Genomic DNA, 20,887 nt, shown 5'->3' on the forward strand with positions numbered 1-20,887 from the left:
AACAGTTAATTTAACCAAAAACCACATTAACTTTTAACCATTTTTTCCGATCCAATTTTTGGTGAACTATTATGTGATATTAAATCAACTATATTAAAACATTCAACAAAAATATTTGTAAAAATTACATTGTCAGGGGGACAATAATTATATCTTTAATAGCATTTGATGTTATTAGCCAATATTTCAAATGTAGTTTTGAAACTTTCCCAGTACAAACAATTGCCATAATTGTGATAACATTACAATACACCCATCCTCTGGGACCTTTTTTCAAATGCAGCTAAAAACTTTCATTTGATGTGTATAGATGCATGCAGTAGTATTAGAAAAGCAAGGGAGTTGGTTGGGGTGGATGGAGAGACACATATGTTTTACATGTTTGTCTACACTATCAAACTAGTTTAACAAAAAAGGTGTGATGTGCCCAAATATGGTAGTGATACGATGTCATCATGTCCATATATGAGCACATCACATTTTTTGTCACATTTTATAGTGTAGACAGAGTTTAACATTTGTGCAACATGTAAAAAAGTATGTGTCTCTCCATCCACCGCAACCACCTCCCCTCTCTTGCTCTCTTTTTATAGATTATTAGTTGCTAAATATATGCAAAACGATGGGTCATAGCTCAAATTGACATTTCCAATTGAATTCTGACAAAATATTTTGTAAGAGCAAATATAAATGTGTATATTTTGAACAATTTGACACCAACCTGAACTTTTTAGGACAAATAGTTACCAAGATATCGACATATTCAAACATTAGAGGTCAAGGGTAAAAAAAGCTAAATTTATGGTAATTTTTTGAAAAAAGTTTCTATTAGACTAAATATTAGATTTATTTTCTTAACATTTTGAGCCCATTCTCAAATCTCTGAGATTGCGCGTTATTGAGATATTAGCCAATCAAGGTCAAAGGTCAAACTGAAAAAAATAAAGCCTTTGCGGCCATTTTTGTACAATTTTTTTTATTGTAGCGAATATAAATATATATGTAAAATGTCCATGCGTTGTCAAGATATGGCGATTTTTAGTTATATAATATAAAAATATAAAAATTGAAGTCAGAGGTCACACAGGTCAAATAAGATTTCCAGTAACTTTGTTTTGGCATCTCCACACTATACTCTACCAAACTGCTATATTGAATAATTTGTATCCAGTCTGGTAACATCCCACCCCTTTTTCTCCCCTTAGGGACTGGACTAACAGCGAAAATTGTTTTCATGCTTTATCGATCTCACAGCAGCATATGACCACGTCAACAGAGAATTCCTGTTTCGAAGCATAAAAAACAGAATACATTATACACAGCCAACTACTAATGTAAACATATTGGAGTCCCTGTATAGATGCACACAATCATACCTAGCCGAAGAAGGCCCAGACTCTCAATTTACAACATCAGCAGGAGTACGCCAAGGTGGTAACGAGAGTCCTAACCTGTTCAACCTCTACATGGACTATGCCCTTAGAATGTTTACATATCGTTACCAGCAAGATGCTACTACCAGAGGTTTAGAAATCAAATACCGTGTTCCAATCGTAGCAACCAACAGGGAACAAAGAAGAACATCATCCATGTGTGGCACATATACAGATCTTGTTGCTGGATATGCTGATGATCTAGTACTTAACAGCTGGTCATTAGAACATTTGCAATCTATGGTAAATCTTATACATCTGGTCTTCAACGAATATGGTCTTCAGATTAACATATCTAAAACGGAGACCATGCCGGTGTATAATTGGCAAAGAGATGATGGAGAATATCCAACCTCTATTATCAACATCAATGGCACAAATCTGCATAATGTAAACACATTTAAATACCTAGGAGTCTGGATGACCTATGATAACATCAACATAGGAAAACAGGAAATTCATCATAGAATATGTGCTAAGGCTGCCTTTGCTGAACATAAGAAACTCCTGACAAATCAAATCATTTTTAACCTTAGAACAAGAATCAAATTCCTGAACGGATTGGTTAGAAGCAGACTGATGTACGGTTGTCATGCTTGGAGACCAACAAACACTGAAATCGGACTAATAACAACAACGTACAACAGATTCCTCAGGAGGATGATTAGAAATGGTTTCAGACGCGTCAACCCACCAGATAAACATACACAATCAGACGATGAGAAAGAAATAGAGTCTGAGGAAGAAGAAGAACAACAGGAAACTGATTGGCGGTACGTTGTCAATAACCAGAGGCTCTACGCAATAACCAACACGATATCAGTATTTAAATTCTACCAACAACAGCAATCTAACTGGATTTCACACTGTATTCGGAGACAAAACTATGATCCCTGCAAAGTTCTTACATTTTATGACCAAAAAAGTAAATTGATAGGAAGACCGAGCCCAAGTATATAGTCAATGGGATTTAGACTTTTAACTCACACAAATTGCAAGAAAAGGTTTTTTTGATGAAATGTGTTCTTTAGACCCTACTGAACACATTTATCAACGTTAGGACATTTTTCGACAACAGGAAGTAGCCTAATTTGCATAATTAAAAATGGCCGCCATTTTTAATAACGTACTCTGTATCTTGGAAACCGCTAGTCACAGATACTTAATTATGGTGTCAAAATTGTTAGAATATATGTTTTTATATTCACTTTAATGAAAAAGTTTGTCCAAAAATGAATGGAAGTGCTATTTCTAACATTATTGACCTTTGACCTTGATTTATTATATCTCAGCAACCACTAATCGGAGATATACAAATTAGGGCTTAAATTGTTCAGAAACTACACATTTATATCCAGTCTAATGGCATGTTTTTGCAAAAAATGGCGGATTCTAACATTATTGACCTTTGACCTTGATTTATCATATCTTAGCAACCACTAATCTGAGACACACACAATATGGCTCAAACTGTTAAAAAACTACATATTTATATTTAGTCTAATGGCATGTTTTTGCAAAAAATGGCCGATTCTAACATTATTGACCTTTGAACTTTGCACTACATAAAATCGCATAACTTTGAAAATATTGTACATATGAAATTATTTTTAGTGTCAAATTGTTCAGAACATACATGTTTCTATAGAGTCCAATGACACATTATGTCCAATAATGGCCTTTTGTATGGTTATTAACATTTGAACTATATTTGAAAATTCTTTAAACCCGGAATCTTCTTCATGTGGACATCCATTAGAACATGTGATTTGGCACTCTAAAATGTAAGAGTTGCAACGTTGACTTATTATGTTTAGTTTAAAGTAGGCCATGGTACGTTAAATTTATAAGCATAAACTATTGCATTCATCCATAAACTGCCTACAAGTTTACACGTTTGTTTAGTTTATTTCTTATCGTTTTCGCAGCTGAAGCTGAATTACAAGATATTTATATTAAAAGCATTAAAATTGATGGTTAAAAAATGGTAAAAATTAAACCACATAGAAACATGGTACATACACAATACATTCACGTAAAAAAAGTAAAAAAACAAGTTATAAAAGGTTAAAAACTATACACCACTAGTAGTCGTACTGTATATGGTTATTGAAATAAATAAATAAATTCCATAAGAAACTGAGGTTTTTACTGTATACGGCGAAAATATTGCAAGTGGTGGTCAGCCTAATTATGAGTCTCGATAGCCAATTAATTAAACTAAACTAAATATGTTGCATTAATATCGATCTTTTAAAATTCCAGTTGTCAACAATGCGCGCGTCTATTAGTAGAAAATGCCTTCTTAATAAGACTATGTTTCAACCTAAAAGAATGCCCTCAAGAGTGATGCTATCCTTAGCAAAATATGAACTAAATAACCTTTAGAAATTTGTTTTTTTGAATATGCCATTTAATGGCAATTTAATTTGATCAAAAAATAAATTACTAAATTGAAAAAAACGTTAATAAACCTGCAAAATGGCATGGCCTATTTAAAGTATGTACAATATATCATTAAAAAAAATACATTTTTGTTGGCTCTGTTAATAGTGTCAACACCAACTTTCTCCTGAGTAAGATGTAAGACCGAATTAAAAATGTATTAATAATCCAAACCTATAATGTATGTATATATAGTCTAATATTTTTTTTTTAAAGTGAATATTTTCAGTTTTTAAATTTAATTTAAATCAACTGGTTACATGCACTTTAAATTACCACCATATTCTAAACAAGTAGTGCCAAATCACATGTTCTAATGAATGCCTACATGAAGAAGATTCCGGGTTTAAAAATCCTTTTCAAATATAGTTCAAATGTTAATAACCATACAAAAGGCCATTATTGGACATAATGTGTCATTGGACTCTATAGAAACATGTATGTTCTGAACAATTTGACACTAAAAATAATTTCATATATACAATATTTTCAAAGTTATGCGATTTTATGTAGTGCAAAGTTCAAAGGTCAATAATGTTAGAATCGGCCATTTTTTGCAAAAACATGCCATTAGACTAAATATAAATATGTAGTTTTTTAACAGTTTGAGCCATATTGTGTGTCTCTCAGATTAGTGGTTGCTGAGATATGATAAATCAAGGTCAAAGGTCAATAATGTTAGAATCCGCCATTTTTTGCAAAAACATGCCATTAGACTGGATATAAATGTGTAGTTTCTGAACAATTTAAGCCCTAATTTGTATATCTCTGATTAGTGGTTGCTGAGATATAATAAATCAAGGTCAAAGGTCAATAATGTTAGAAATAGCACTTCCATTCATTTTTGGACAAACTTTTTCAATAAAGTGAATATAAAAACATATATTCTAACGATTTTGACACCATAATTAAGTATCTGTGACTAGCGGTTTCCAAGATACAGAGTACGTTATTAAAAATGGCGGCCATTTTTAATTATGCAAATTAGGCTACTTCCCGTTGTCGAAAAATGTCCTAACGTTGATAAATGTGTTCAGTAGGGTCTAAAGAACACATTTCATCAAAAAAATCTTTTCTTGCAATTTGTGTGAGAAAAGGGTCATTTTTTAGCTAAATCCCATGGACTAATACTTCAGAGAACTATAAACGCTAGTCAACTAGACCGGGAAGACTATATATGGAAGTGCTTCCAGCATCTTTTATAGAAGACAAAAACTACTATGTCCAGTAGTCATTAAGTTGATTAAGTTATATGTCTTGATGTTTAATTTTAATTTTAAATGTAAATAGGTTGGGTAATCATCAGGAATAGTCCTGAACAGGGAGATGAGCGCCCCTGCCCACCGATGAGTTTCGGGATCCCTTTGACCCGGAGGGAGAGTACCCGTCAGGGTACCCAGGTTTTTATTTGTTTTTAAAATTAATTAGTGTTCCATGACCTTCTCATCAAAATTAACGTCTCTCATTGTTGTACTATGTCAACATAATGTCAATGACGGCGAAATGTCCCCAATAATGGGGATGGATAGCTATGCAAACAAATTAACAATATAGTTTTTATTTTATTTATTTATTTATTTTATGTCTTTAGGCAATGTGGCCAAGGATTACCAATAGTGAATTAATCACTGTCCTATCAGATAGGTGGTAATCCCCCTGATACAGGGGCTATTGTGTGAACCAGTTCACCGGGGTAACCCCCTACTCTTTTTCGAATAATGAACTGGGTTCTTTAAAGTACACACAGGTTATAACTGTGTACACTGGACCTACGGTTTATAGTCCTTATCCGAGAAGACTTGTTCCACCACCAGAACTAGGAGCGAGCCGGCCTCGAACCCTTGCCGATGTTGTTATTGGCTCTTTAGGTACGGTAAACGGCGCCCCTGCCTTAACCGCTCGGCCATATGACTCGCTCTTAGTTCTTTTAAAATGATTGATTTTTCTTTGCGAAATTATGAAAATATAATTAGATTTCATACATACACACACTTAACATTTGTTAAGATATCCAGGGTACATGGTACAGTTAGCCATGCGGTATTTTTTTTTTTTTTGTGGTTCATTCCCAGTAATCATATCAGTAGGCCTATTGCTTAGGGCCACTGACTCGAGCATTCAGACTTGAGCGTCTCAGACTTCTTTTGTTATTGGTAAATATTTGGATATTTAATATAGTATTAGAATTAGACTAGAAGACTCATGGCCGATTTACAGATACGAGCGGTAACTGTAATAAAAATATAAAATTTGTTATTTCTTAAGTCCATTTACACACATCGCGGAGCGGACGGATTCCGATAAGGACAAATACAGATTCTATGTGGGACAAGCTACGCGGTTTACCGCTTACCGTTACCGTCCGCAGGGGCCGACCTTGGTGTTTTGGCCCAGTAGCCCGGGCAACAACACCCTTAATTTCATACTAAATGTTGTTTCTGCTACTAAATTAAAATGCAAGTCCCATTTCATCGTATACAATATCCATATAAAGTCCAGTCTGGAAGAGAATAGGCCTATTTGTAAATTGGCAGAATGCACAGTAGTCACCATAGTAGAGCAGTTAACGCCATAAAAATAGCCAAGTTGTGCACTTTATTACCAAAGCATGAAACTTTCCACAAAGTTTCTTTGATGTATATAGATTAAAAATATCGGGGGGTGCCAAGTGTCCAACGTCCGGTATGGCGGCCATCTTGATTTCAAAATGGCCACCATAAAAACAAAAAGTGTTCATATCTTGGCAACTATAAACAGTGGAGACTTGATTCTGGTGTTAAATTGTTCACAAACCACATATTTCTATTTGTTCTAATGTAAAGTTTCGTCCAAAAAATGACCGGAAATGACGTTTCTTCCAGTTTGACCTTTGACCTCTTATTTGTATATCTCAATAACTACTAATCATTTTCAATCGATTTTGGTGTCATTTTGTTCAGAATAGAGACATTTATATTTGTAGTAATGAAACATTTTAACATAAAATGACTGGAAATACAATTTATAACCTTTGACATATATAATTATGTGAACATACTGTATGTGGTTTACATTGGTATAAATGCACCTAATTTTTATACCGAAATAAATGACACATAACGCAAAAATGACCAGGAATTATTATTCTGAATTTTTGACGTTTGATGTGATAGGATAGGCATAAAGTATGACAGATCACTGAGCTCATCTATGCCGACTTGTTTGATGTGTCAATCGTTAGATAACAGTTTTGGTCCTCTCTCCTTTATCTTTTCTTTTCTTTTTTTTAAATGTATTATACCATATGTTGAATTGAATTGTTAGATGCCATTTGGAAAAATTTTTGATGTAAAGTAGCATTCTTTCGTTGGCCTCTTTGATGTTGCATATGAGACAAGTTCGGAAAGTTCTCATTTTCGTGAGTTAAGAGAAGAGAACACCATCTTTCAAAGTACTTACTACAAACTTATCCTGCATTTGTGCAGTAGACCTACTTTCATTAGTCAAAAACTCAGATAATTCTTGTTCATTTTCGTTGCATCTAAAAAAATGTACTCCATTTTTATGGTATTGCTGTAAACCTTTCATCTGAATCATTTTCTCTAGTCATTGATTTTTTAGCAAAATCCGAACCAAATCAATTCGTAAAAGACATCTCATTATAATTATTCAAATAATCCTCAAATTAGTGACATGGACCTACAATATACTGTTCTGTACAAGACCTTTTTAGGCATCCACCTGTGGACTTTCACTTTGAAGGTCTTGGTCTCCTATCATACAAGAAACAATGTCTGATTTAATCAATCAAAGCAGTGGGTCCAGACAAAGAAGGGGGTGTAAGACCATCCACATACAAAGAAGGGGGTGTAAGACCATCCATATACAAAGGAGTGGGTATAAGACCATCCACAGACAAAGAAGGGGATATAAGACCATCCACAGACAAATAAAGAAGGGGTGTAAGACCATCCACAGACAAAGAAGGGGGTATAAGACCATCCACAGACAAAGAAAGGGGTATAAGGCCATCTACAGACAAAGAAGGGGTGTAGGACCGTCCACAGACAAAGAAGGGGTTGTAAGACCATCCACTGACAAAGAAAGGGTATAGGACCATCCACAGACAAAGAAGGGGGTGTAGGACCGTCCACAGACAAAGAAAGGGGTGTAAGACCATCCACTGACAAAGAAATGTGTATAGGACTACTTACAGACAAAGAATGGGGTATAAGACTATCCACAGACAAAGAAGGGGTGTAGGACCATTCACAGACAAGGAAGGAGGTGTAGGACCATCCACAGACAAAGAAGGAGAGGTAAGACCATCCACAAACAAAGAAGGGGGTATAAGACCATCCACAGACAAAGAAGGGGGTGTAAGACCATCCACAGACAAAGAAGGGGGTGTAGGACCGTCCACAGACAAAGAAGGGGTGTAAGACCATCCACTGACAAAGAAATGTGTATAGGACTACTTACAGACAAAGAAGGGGGTATAAGACCATCCACAGACAAAGAAGGGGTGTCGGACCATCTACAAACAAAGAAAGGGATGTAAGACCACCCACAGACAAAGAAGGGGTACAAGACCATCCACACACAAAGAAGGGATTATAAGACCACCAATAAACAAAGAAGGGGTGTAAGACCATCCACTGACAAAGAAAGTGGTATAGGACCACTTACAGATCAAGAAGAGGGTATAAGACCATCCACAGACAAAGAAGGGGGTGTAGGACCATCCACAGACAAAGAAGGGGTGTCGGACCATCTACAAACAAAGAAAGGGATGTAAGACCACCCACAGACAAAGAAGGGGTACAAGACCATCCACACACAAAGAAGGGATTATAAGACCACCAACAGACAAAGAAGGGGGTGTAGGACCATCGACAGACAAAGAAGGGGGTATAGGACCATCGACAGATAAAGAAGGGGTGTTAGACCATCTACAAACAAAGAAGGGGGTGTAGGACCATCGACAGACAAAGAAGGGGGTGTAGGACCACCCACAGACAAAGAAGGGGGTGTAGGACCACCCACAGACAAAGAAGGGGTACAAGACCATCCACACACAAAGAAGGGATTATAAGACCACCGACAGACAAAGAAGGGGGTATAGGACCATCGACAGACAAAGAAGGGGGTATAGGACCATCCATAGACAAAGAAGGGGTGTTAGACCATCTACAGACAAAGAAAGGGGTGTAAGACCATCCACACACAAAGAAAGGGGTTTAATACCATCAACAGACAAAGAAGGGGTACAAGACCATCCACACACAAAGAAGGGATTATAAGACCACCGACAGACAAAGAAGGGGGTATAGGACCATCTACAGACAAAGAAGGAGGGTTAGGACCATATTAACCCAGGAAGCATACAAAAAGAAGATGCAATCAAAATAGGCCTACCACTTCGAAAACAATAAATTGTAGAATAACTGAGGCTTAATTGTTGAAATATAAAGGGTTCTTTGTAAGTTCATTAATAATATATTGATATAAACACGATCATCATACTAATTATTTGAAATTCAAATACAGTCTATATCGAAAAGAGGCTCATACTATCACCTTTTTGAGGTTTTACGGTATTCCATACATGTATGTTATTTCCTCTGTCAAACTATTAAAACTTTTAGCGAATCAGAAGGTGCCAACATCGTTGAACTAATGGTACCACCAAGCACAATGTTTACCAATTTTATGTAGGCTACTATATACAATTCATTAATCATTTAATATAATTACGCCTATCAGGTAAAATTTCAAAATTAGGTGCATTTAAGACCAACAAAAACCACATACAGTATATTCACATAATTAAAAATCAATAAATAAATGTCAAAGGTCATAAATTGTTTTTTCGGTCATTTTATGTGAAAATGTTCCATTACTACAAATATAAATGTACTGTATTTATTCTGAACAAAATGACACCAAAATCGATTGAAAATGACCAGTAGTTACAAAGATATACAAAGACAAGGTCAAAGGTCAAACTGTAAGAAACGTCATTTCCGGTCATTTGTGGACGAAACTTTTCATTAGAGCAAATAGAAATATATAGTTTGTGAACAATTTGAGACCAGAATTAAGTCTCTAATGTGTATAGTTGCCAAGATATGAACATTTTTTGATTTTATGGTGGCCATTTTGAAATCAAGATGGCCGCCATACCGGACGTTGGACACTTGGCACCCCCCGATATTTTGAATCTATATACATCAAAGACACTTTGTGGAAAGTTTCATGCTTTGGTAATAAAGTGCACAGCTCATGTCATACCATAGGCAGCCTATACTAATATACCGCGCAGAAATTATATCGGCGATCGACGTATTTTTTTGTAGATAAGTTTCTCAGCATGCGCAGCATTAATTTCTGACTGACTAGTTGCTTGTGGTGCGCGCGTCATAAGAGAAGGGAGATGTATCTCTATCCCGATAAGAGGTATGAAAGGAGGCCAACACACACTGTGTTCGGGAAAAACCTGTCATATAGGTCGTCGAGTGGATCATAATTATTGCGTTTTGCCGGTTTTCCATAATAATTTAAGGCCAAATCATAATCTTGCGTATAGTTTTATTTTTCATTGTAGTACCCTATTTATCTTCATTTCCGTATAAGTCCGTACTATTAGGCCGAATTTCCGTAGTAGCAGAGAATTATACCGGTAGCAAAGCAAACGTTGCTTCTTTCTGCAAAATTTCACATAATTAATTTCTTTGTTTTATATTCATTATTTATTTACAGTTTATAGTGGATAAATGAAAATGAATTTTCGGACCTTGATACGCTTAGTCATAAAGGAGTTGCAGGGCATTTTATCATTATTTATATTTTATCACAGTTTTTATAGCTTAATTGTTAAAATTTGGTAATAGAAATAATGCTGGCGGCAACGAATTTAACGACTTTGACAAAAATTTCAAATTCACATATTTCTTTGTAACAAAAATAATTTTAAATGAAACGCTACAAAAATAATCCTCCGCTTCACCACTGCATGGATACCTAATAATCAAACTAGAACGTATCTTTGTTACGTTGCTATCAATCCATTTTCATATCACGCAATCCATTTTCAACAATATAATAGTATAGTAATTAAATAGTGAGGGATTATTTACATTGTCAGATTTTTCAATTTACTGAATATCCAAAATGAAACGCTCTACTAAACATGAAAATAAATAGGTCGGGCGATAAACCTTTGACGACGACTAAAACAACGACAATCAGTTATGTATTCGTGATTTTATTTCATCTCTGGCTTGTTACATTATCATTACACATTACCAGACTTCCCCCTCCTCTTGCAATGAACGGCAGTACAGATCTTCTCTATCGTCATTCACAAATTACCCACGCATAGCAGTGTTCCTAGCGCCATCACAGATTACCTCTAATGGATCAAGCATTCACACATGAACTTTGCGTAAAAAAATGTATCATTTTTTATTTATCATGAATTTTACGTACCATTTGCGGCCATCTGGGAGTGTCATTTAACAATTCGCTTCGACACAGGCCACACGATGGGGGTCCTGTGGCTCAAATACTCAGTGTCTACAGTCCTGGAAACTTTGAGCAACCCTCTTTAAATAGTCCTGCGACCGCCCCTAGCTCGTCTGTGTAAATTGGCCTTTAGACTTAAAAGATTTCTAGAATAGTTGATCATAATTTGGCATTCACACATAAATACGTTTAGTTTTTAATTTCAAAGGTTTATTTAGAATTTGTTTACAATTTGATTCAGTGTTTGAAATCTAAAATAAAATATAAAAAATATAAAGTAATAATGTTGCCTAACATTTTTTATTCAACATTCAACAATTAAAATACATTGTTTAAATTACAACATCCCAATGTTAAAGTTTACGTTTGTAAAGCGTTTTTCCTGCAGTCTATACAAGACTATGCATTATGCTTATGTAATGTTGCACAGAACTTTGGATCCATCCATCCATTCAGCAAATGGTTGACTAAACCAGGGAGGTATACCTCCCTGACTAAACTAAATCCCTATATAATTTGCCGAGATCAAAGGAAAAAGAACCAGAGTTAGACCTACTTAAAAAATGATGGAGGGATGAAATTATCAATGACCAAGCTAGCTAGGAATCAAATTGCGAGCAGGCGCAGAAAGGATGGCCTAAGATAGAAAAAAACTGGAGGGTCAGGGAGAAATTGGGCAGTGTGAACAGGATTGGGGACCGTATGGATGGATTGGATAAGATTAAGAACAGTGAATGAAAGGTCACTGTTATTTAGTCCATCAATCGACGTTTGATATTTGTCTGAAAACGAGCTAAAGTTTTTTACGTATGAAACGCCATGTGTGCCAAAATGTATCTTTTTAAAACTATTGCACTAATGAGCATTTTGAACTTACATTACAAAATATTAAATTATACACTGTCAAGTCTACCTACTATAAAATACTCACATATACAAATTTATTTATACAATAACATTAATACAACAATAATGATTTTTATATATAAAATTAGCAAGGTGATAAATTGGCTGGTTCGTTTATACACACTTAAAATGGCCAGTTATTCTACACTTTCAAAAGGCCGACTAAAATTTAATTATTGCTACAAAAATAGCAATTGGTGGTAAATTTAGAAATCAAGTAAAAGTCATACAGCAATTCAAATAGTTTGTAATAGATGGCTGACATTAAAAGATAAATGACCACTCAGAAACAGATAAATGGTCAGTACATATCAGTTTTGTCAATGACCATCAAACTTAAGTTATTTCTTATTTCTGTCCATCTAAAATCACATTGCTGAGAAATCAGACAAATTCTTATTCTTTGATAAAGACAGTTAGTTGACCATATCAAAAAAGACAAATGGCCACTGCTAAACTGACCACTAAATTTCCATCAATTCCAAATGTCTTATTTACTAAGTCAGAGCCAATTGGCTGAGAAATGGCCAGTAAAACACACACACAGTTATAAATATCTGACCATTGACAAATGTTCAGCAAAAATACACTGACTGACCACTAAATTTAAAACTCATTTACGGCCAGAGCCAAAGATCATATTGCTGAGAAGTCAGATAAGGACCAGTAAAACTCACACAGTAACAAGTAGCTGACCATTAAAAAAAACAGACAGTCAACAAACCACGATTTAAACAATATGTGATTACTTCATTTACTTCAGACAGCCATTTGAATGTCAGCAAAATTAAAAAACTTCTCCACATCGGTTGCACCGTCTTCAGCACTATTAGACACAAAGATAACAGCTCTGCCGGAGAACTCATCAACAAGTTTACGGACATTTTGAACGGTACTTTCGCCACAAAATTCAATACCAATTATGTCACCTATAAAAAAAAACCAATAATTTGTTGTGTATTTGCCAATACCAATTATCATCTGACATTAAGGAAAACTAAAAACAGGACACTAAGCTCGCCTTGCCAAGATAGGAACATATATATTATTATTATTTAAAAAGTGTTATTATTTTAAGCTATTTTTTAAATTGAAATATGAAAGTGTTCAATAAAAGCACTGATTTTTATATAATGTTTTTTTAATCTTGAATTATTTATAGAACTTTTATCATCTGTTTATTTAGTAAGTAATAACTATCTATTTGAATAAGAAAGTTTTATGTTTAATTAAATTATTTTTTAGTGGAAATATGCTAAAAAAGAAAAAATTGACGACAAATTATTTATTGACTTTTTTTTTAAGAGAAAAGAAAAAGTAGATTTATATTTATTACATTATGAAATTATTTATATTTTGTTCTTAAGAGAAATGTATATTGTGTATTACTATTAATAAGAAAGTGTTATTATTTTAAGCTACTTTTTAAATTGAAATATGAAAGTGTTCAATAAAAAAAAAAAAATAAAAAAAAAATAAAAGATAGGAACATGTAACAGTTCTTTGATCTTATGTCTGGCTGTGAAAAATACAAAAGTACTGTAAATGTATATATTCTCCGCACGCAGTGTCTGTTACTACGGGGCGTCGAACTGATCATTTTCATAGCCACAGATAAACCCTGTTATTAGATTGCATTGATCTGACCTAACACATTAGTTATCAATCAAGATGATCACAGAAGTTGTTTCCCCATATTTTGAGTGATCTCCTACCCCGATATAAAAAAAAAAAGTAAATAGATTTACCATTGCTTTACTACCCGACCCATTAGATATCGGTATATGAGTTGGAAAGCACCCTGGCATACCCATGATTGTTTACTATAGTTTAATATTCCAGAGATTTCTTTTGATAGCCTCCTCTCTATGTTTGGATGTATTGATATAATTATTGCACCCTCTATGGGTTGGTCATGCTTTAGAATTTCAAATTTCCAAGTTGGGATCTTCAGTTTAACAAAATGAAAAGACACAGAATTTTAGGATTGAAAACTAAAACTATCTTTGTTTGGAAAAGAAAGTTTTAGTTAAATTATTTAAAATAAAAAGTTTTATATATTTACCTCGTTTAGAAGCATCTTCATATTTAGGATTTTGGCCAAACAAGTTTGGAACTTCGGAGGGCTGAATCTTAACTTCTTTTGTTTGAATAAGATTAAATCCCTAGAAATAAAAAGAAAACACGAGGAAATGCAGATTGGGCAGGTTTGTACCACTCTTACAGTACAGTAATATCGTATAATAATTTCTGGATTGGTACCTCTCATGTGGTAGCACAAATAATTTCATTAAATTATTTTAGGATTGGTACCCCTCTTGTGGCAGCACAATTAATATCATTAAATAATCATATGTACTGTATGTATGAGCAATTATTCTATGTTATCTATCATAATTACAAATTGAAAATGTAGCACATACAAAAGTACGGACCGAAAGAAAGTTTCTTCAAAACCATGTGATATGAGATATTCTATCCATATTTATCTAGCTTACCCCGTCTCTAGCTTTATTGAGAAATTCAAGAACTATCTCATCAATACCATCACACCAGAAGAAAGCTACAAGGCACTCCTGAAAAGCAACACATCACTGTCATTATTCAATTTGTGCGAGAGTAAAGATATAGTTGGAGAATAGATCAATTTTAATAATATCAACTGAAGATTGTCAAAAAGGCAACTATTGTTGTTGGTATAAAATAGTAGTTTTTATAACATTTGATTGCAACTAAAGTAAAACTAATGTAGGGCTCATTTTAAAATAAATACTACTTGAGCGTTTACCAGTAAATGGTTTCATAAAAACAATTAAAAGAGCAAGAAAAAATTATAAGGGGTGAATGATAATTTGTTCAACAAAGATCTATTTGAAGAATGAAATACTGTACCACACAAGATACAATTTTCAATGTGGTCTTCTACCATGCGAGATCAAACAGAAAAATGTTTAATATTATAAATTCAAATATGCTTCCAAAAAAATATGCTTTCAAAACTCATTTGGGGATGAAATCCAACAATACAAATGTTTCTAATCAAATATATTCTTTATTCATCGTCATTATCTTTAAAATAAATACAAATTCAGAAGAAAAACAGGCCGATAAAGAGATGAAAAGGAAACAAGTTGAAATAAGTTTAATGATATGTTGTAGCAGAAGAAATGTTATCCCTTTTATCTTAAAGAAATATCAATTCAAAAATTACCAATGAATAGAATTTTTTTTCTCTCTCTTTTTTTTTAATTGATTAGCTTTATTAGTGTACTAACCTCAGAACCTGGTTTGTTCTTGTTTCCTATGCTGAGTGGTACCACGCTCTTGGATATTTCCAATGACAGATTCATCTCTTTAACCTCATCAGTTGTTGGTAGTGGTACATAATCTTCTGCCTTAGCATTCTAAAGAAACCAATCATTAATATGTATAACTAAAATTGCAAGTCTAAAATGCTTGGGTCGAGGACAATTAAAAAATGCGTTATCATTTGTCTATGCTCAGCTGCAATCTATGTAATAACCTTTCATATCTGCATAAATTGTGTACTAAATCTCCCATAAATCTCTCTCATACACGCATTTCTGAACCTTGAGAAATATTGAGAGAAAATAGAGTTGGGTGCTATTTCATTTACTGTGATTGGTCAGTTTAATACCAGGGCAATTACACGTGTGCAGTAACAACTCAGGACATCTCGAAAAAAAACAAAAACAGGTCTCTCATCCATCTCATTCACATGAAATCTGGAGATTTTCCACAAAATTGTCTTCACACTGTGCACCTGGTTACAACAAGTTGTTATTTTCTGCAGATGTGAAAAGAGTATAAGACTCAAATGGAACGATAGAACGCCTGTGCGGCGACAGAGAGACAAAAAAGTTACTCTGGATATGTACCACAGAAAAAAACAGATTTTCTCACTAACACAGAAGATCAATACACATGTACAGTACCTGGGGCAATAGTGACCAATTTTCTTCCTCAGGAACTGGTGTAAAATCATGAATGTTACTCCAGTTTGTATTAAATGGGCTTATTCCTGCTCCTCTAAACTGACCTGTTAAAAACATAAATCAAATTGTAAAAATACATATATATGTATATTTAATTTAAAAACAAGGCCATATACATGGCTGCAGTCGCATGCGCAAATTTGAGTTAGTGTTTACCAACGACCAACCGACCGACCAACCGACCGACATAGTGAGCTATAGAGTCGCGTTTGCGAATATACATTTAATATAAATTGGAGCTGTAGCTTTGTGATTAACATTCCTATCCCAAGGTCCGAAGTTCAATACCATACTAGTGCCAGGAACTCATGACTCTTTTAACTAAGATTGGAACTAGAATTGCTTTTGCTTGATAACAAGAGGATGCTACATTTCGTCAAGTAACATGAAACTAAAGTTACAGTAGCTTACCAGCAAGCTGTTTGTAATAATACTGGAAACACCCAAATCGCATCTTAACCGATGACTCTATGATTGGTTGAGTATCACAATGAAGGAATGTGTCAATCTTCTTACAGTCACGTGTGCGGAATTGCTGACATGCTATTACACACTGACAGTTTTCGCAGTCTCGCAAAAACACACTGTAGAGAAAAAAATGAAAATTAAAGCCATGTGAAAGTACTGTAGGTGAAATATATTAATCAATCCAGAGGTTCCACTAAGTAGGGTGATAAAAATTGTTTGATCAATTGGTTTTTTTGATAAATAAAATAAAAACAAAGGATGCGGACAGTCCTGGCTGCGACAAATACCAACAGTACTGTACTATGTACATATTCTCTGCAGCGCGGTGCCTGTTGTTAACCAAACATTTGAAAAGATCAGTCAAAATGTTTAGGGGGTCAAAGAACTGATCATGTCACAGCCACAGATAAACTCTTTGATTTCTAGAGCTCAGCATCCCGTTGTAAGATTGCCTTGCTCGGCGTTTGTTTTATTACTCAATGCTCTACGCAAAGATAAATCCTACCAACATTCCAGTGGCACTCTCAAATGTGTGACAAAATAAATCAGATCATCTGCCAACTTTTCTGTATTTAAAATCTAAAATGATTTAATACTTTAAAGAATTAAATTTTGTTACTACTTACCTCCCTTTAGTTGGTCCTAGAAATATCTTGCAGTTTGTACATTTGTCAATTGTGATGGTATTTAGATGGTTGTAGATGTAGATACTAGAATCCTACATTACAAAACAATGTTAAAATTACCAGTACTGTCCCATAATTTAAAGTATAAAATATAAAGTACTGTATATTTGTAATCACAATATTGAATTTAAAACTACTGCAATGTAGTTGGGCAGAGAGCTAAGTTAATTGGTCAAATGTTTGCCATGTACAAGGGTAGTCAATTGTCGTATTCGATTAAGACTTTCACCGTTGAGTACAGTTTTTCCGTTAAGTACTTCTTTAAAGAAGTATTTTGAGCGTTGAGATTGTTCTTAACGAAAAAGCTTTCGTTGTCAACGTTTTCTATTCGAATGACTTTCTGTTGAGCACAAATTTACAATTCGAATACAAAAAGTACTCAACGAATCTTTACGTTGACAACGAAAGTTCCCAATCGAATACGACAAATGTACTTAGAAAGTACACTACCATTACGTCAGAGTAGATAAAACAATGATCTGACTAATCAACTTAGATTTCCGAGCTTTGAAGTACAACAGTAGTTACCAAACTGTATCATCCTGTTGGTGCAGTACCCACCGCTTTCTTGGTCTCGAATATAACCATTCGTGGTCTAGAAGTACAGTATGATAATATGGTTGTGGGTTTGAGTCCCAAATGAGATTTTCCAATAACATAGTAAAAAACATCTCACAGTATTGTACACACAAAGTATGTACTGTATATTAAAACATTTATAATTTGTTTTTCCATTTTCATACATACCTTACAGTTCATTATCATAAACTGTTGTCCATCGGCAGTGCCAGGTAATCTCACAGTTGTTTCTCCTACCAATTTATCAATAATGAAGTCATTTGGATCTACTTTTTTTCTTTTGTCCCTGAAAAATGTTTAATGTAAAATGTTATCATCGATGCAAGTATATTGTATCCTAATCCTCATTAGTAAAATAATGGTATACATAAATATTGCTATTAGGTTTTGTCTGTACAGTAAAGTATATACAGTACTACATTATATACTATAGCCTAGTAGGCCTCTGACTCCCTGCATCTGGTGGTAGCAGTCATTAGTTATAGTTCAGTCCGATGGTGCATGGCTCAGTGTAGCCTACAGTACTGTATTGTACAGTACTGCAGTAGTTGGAGTGACTATCGACTGGCACAGTCAAGTATGGATCTACAGTAATTTATTAATTGTCTACATCACAGTAGACAGTGCAATTAATGCCTTGTATAATATGGCAAAATAATATTGACTATCAAAATGGTGGTCTAGTTCTCTAGTTAATGAACAAGCATGGCGACCTTATTGATAGAAAATAAAGCATTAAATAAATAAAGCCTGAACTTGCCAATACTCTAGGAAATAGATTGAGGCTTGATATCAAAACAAAATTTTCTATTATTTTAAATTAATGAATTTCATTAACTGTATCGATACCCAACACCCCAAATAATATTATTGACTATCAGCATGGTCAACCATGCTGATAAAAAATACTAACTTTTTAGCCGATAATCAAAATGTTTTAAAAGAACGAAGTTTGATCCAAAAAACTATAGATAGGATTCCCTTTATTAATGTATATAAGATTCAAGAAACTTAAAATGTAAATTCATTTTGGTTGGCATAGTTACCTGTAAGACAATAAAACTACAAACAAAAATACATCAATATTAATGTTCATTGCCTGATGTGTCAATATTAAAATACTGTACGGTTAATTATAAATGTTAAAATACTGTAAAACTAAACAGATTATAATAATAATAATAAACGTTTATTTATTTAACTTCATTAAAAAATGTAATGACTAAATATGTCTTATAAATATTAGGCCCTGCCTGGTAGTAGGTCTAAATAGTACAGTACCGATTTCTGAAATAGGCCGAGACGTCCTGAAACCTAAGCCTAACACTGCAGACTTGGTAAGTTACTACGTTATAAGGGGGCTGGCCTGCCTCTCTCGCTAGCTCCTCGCTCAGTTTTTGTGCAACCTCAATCTAGGCCCTATTCATAGTTTGAATAAAGAGTCAATTATTACCAACTAAATTCTTGTTCCTCATTATCTTCAAGATCCATTTTATCAGAATTTGTCTTTGAAAACAAGCACCCCATTTTAAACTGAATTAAATTTGACGACAAAAGCAAGAAAGTATGGAACGCCTCCTCTGCCTTCAGTTCACATTTATCATGCAGTACACACCAATGGTCATGCAGTACACACCAATGGTCATGCAGTACACACCAATGGTCATGCAGTACACACCAATGGTCATGCAGTACACACCAATCGTCATGCAGTACACACCAATCGTCATGCAGTACACACCAATCGTCATGCAGTACACACCAATTGTCATGCAGTACACACCAATTGTCATGCAGTACACACCAATGGTCATGCAGTACACACCAATCGTCATGCAGTACACACCAATCGTCATGCAGTACACACCAATCGTCATGCAGTACACACCAATCGTCATGCAGTCAAATATTGCGTAATTTATACCGCCACCTATCGAAAAAATCGAATATCACGTGACTTTTATTAGACGGCTGTAAAACTAAGGCTATATACAAACTTTATACTACAGCAACTCACGCTGTCTACTACTACACCGCACGTGCTTTACGTCCTAAAGATTCCAAGATTTATTTAATAGTTTTTCCAGCCATTTTAGTCATAAAGCACGTGCGGTGTAGTAGTAGACATGCGTGAGTTGCTGTAGTATAATGTTTGAATAGCTAGTTTTACAGCCGTCTAATAAACGTCACGTGATATTCGATTTTGTCGATAGGTGGCGGTATAAATTACGCAATATTTGACTGCATGACGATTGGTGTGTACTGCATGACGATTGGTGTGTACTGCATGACGATTGGTGTGTACTGCATGACCATTGGTGTGTACTGCATGACCATTGGTGTGTACTGCATGACGATTGGTGTGTACTGCATGACGATTGGTGTGTACTGCATGATGTTTGGTGTGTACTGCATGACGATTGGTGTGTACTGCATGATGTTTGGTGTGTACTGCATGACGATTGGTGTGTACTGCATGACCATTGGTGTGTACTGCATGACAAATGTGAACTGAAGGCAGAGGAGGCGTTCCATAAGAAAGTACATGCGAAAAGCGTTTGTTTGGCAAGGCGACCAAAATAATTTACATAATCAACTTTGACATAAATTAGTTGCCAGAGGTAAAATATTATAGTAAAAGCTATTATATTTGCACAAATATATCTCTGGTAAATAGAATATAATAAATGTATCTTTCATAAAGTTCTATATTTATAATAAACCTTTAAAAAATAATTACTTTCTGCTGCTTTCTGTTTTGTTGAAATTAATAGTTCAATACGTTTCGTATTTTGAAATTATTGAAATCAAATTGATTGGACCGCAGGAATAATTACGTTTATTAGAT

At 34.4% G+C, this 20,887-nt stretch overlaps 1 protein-coding gene across 2 annotated transcripts; it reads right to left on the reverse strand.

The window, feature by feature from the left end:
* Positions 1-11,122: 11,122 nt before the first annotated feature.
* On the reverse strand, positions 11,123-20,606 carry LOC140054993 (protein XRP2-like). 2 transcript variants are annotated; one of them, XM_072100138.1, is made up of 10 exons: positions 20,575-20,606; positions 19,493-19,597; positions 18,208-18,325; positions 17,401-17,492; positions 16,718-16,890; positions 16,247-16,350; positions 15,566-15,694; positions 14,789-14,866; positions 14,356-14,455; positions 11,123-13,219 (listed from the first exon to the last, which is right to left on the reverse strand). In XM_072100138.1, exons 2-10 carry the CDS (start codon positions 19,564-19,566, stop codon positions 13,050-13,052), a joined length of 1,038 nt encoding a protein of 345 aa, XP_071956239.1. In that variant the 5' UTR covers positions 19,567-19,597; positions 20,575-20,606; the 3' UTR covers positions 11,123-13,049. The 2 variants fall into 2 exon arrangements, with proteins under 2 accessions (XP_071956239.1, XP_071956240.1); XM_072100139.1 differs by lacking the exons at positions 19,493-19,597; positions 20,575-20,606 and adding an exon at positions 18,800-18,920.
* Positions 20,607-20,887: the final 281 nt, after the last annotated feature.

This window comes from Antedon mediterranea, chromosome 7, assembly GCF_964355755.1.
Source record: "Antedon mediterranea chromosome 7, ecAntMedi1.1, whole genome shotgun sequence".
NCBI classification, from domain to species: Eukaryota; Metazoa; Echinodermata; class Crinoidea; order Comatulida; family Antedonidae; genus Antedon; species Antedon mediterranea.

Coding starts and splice junctions, on each gene's coding strand:
- LOC140054993 (XM_072100138.1), bottom strand. CDS start 19,566: ATGGGGTGCTTGTTTTCAAAGACAAATTCTGATAAAATGGATCTTGAA. Junction 18,326..19,492: donor GAGGAACAAGAATTTAGTTG/GTAATAATTGAC, acceptor AACATTTTTCAG/GGACAAAAGAAAAAAAGTAG. Junction 16,351..16,717: donor TTATTACAAACAGCTTGCTG/GTAAGCTACTGT, acceptor TGTTTTTAACAG/GTCAGTTTAGAGGAGCAGGA.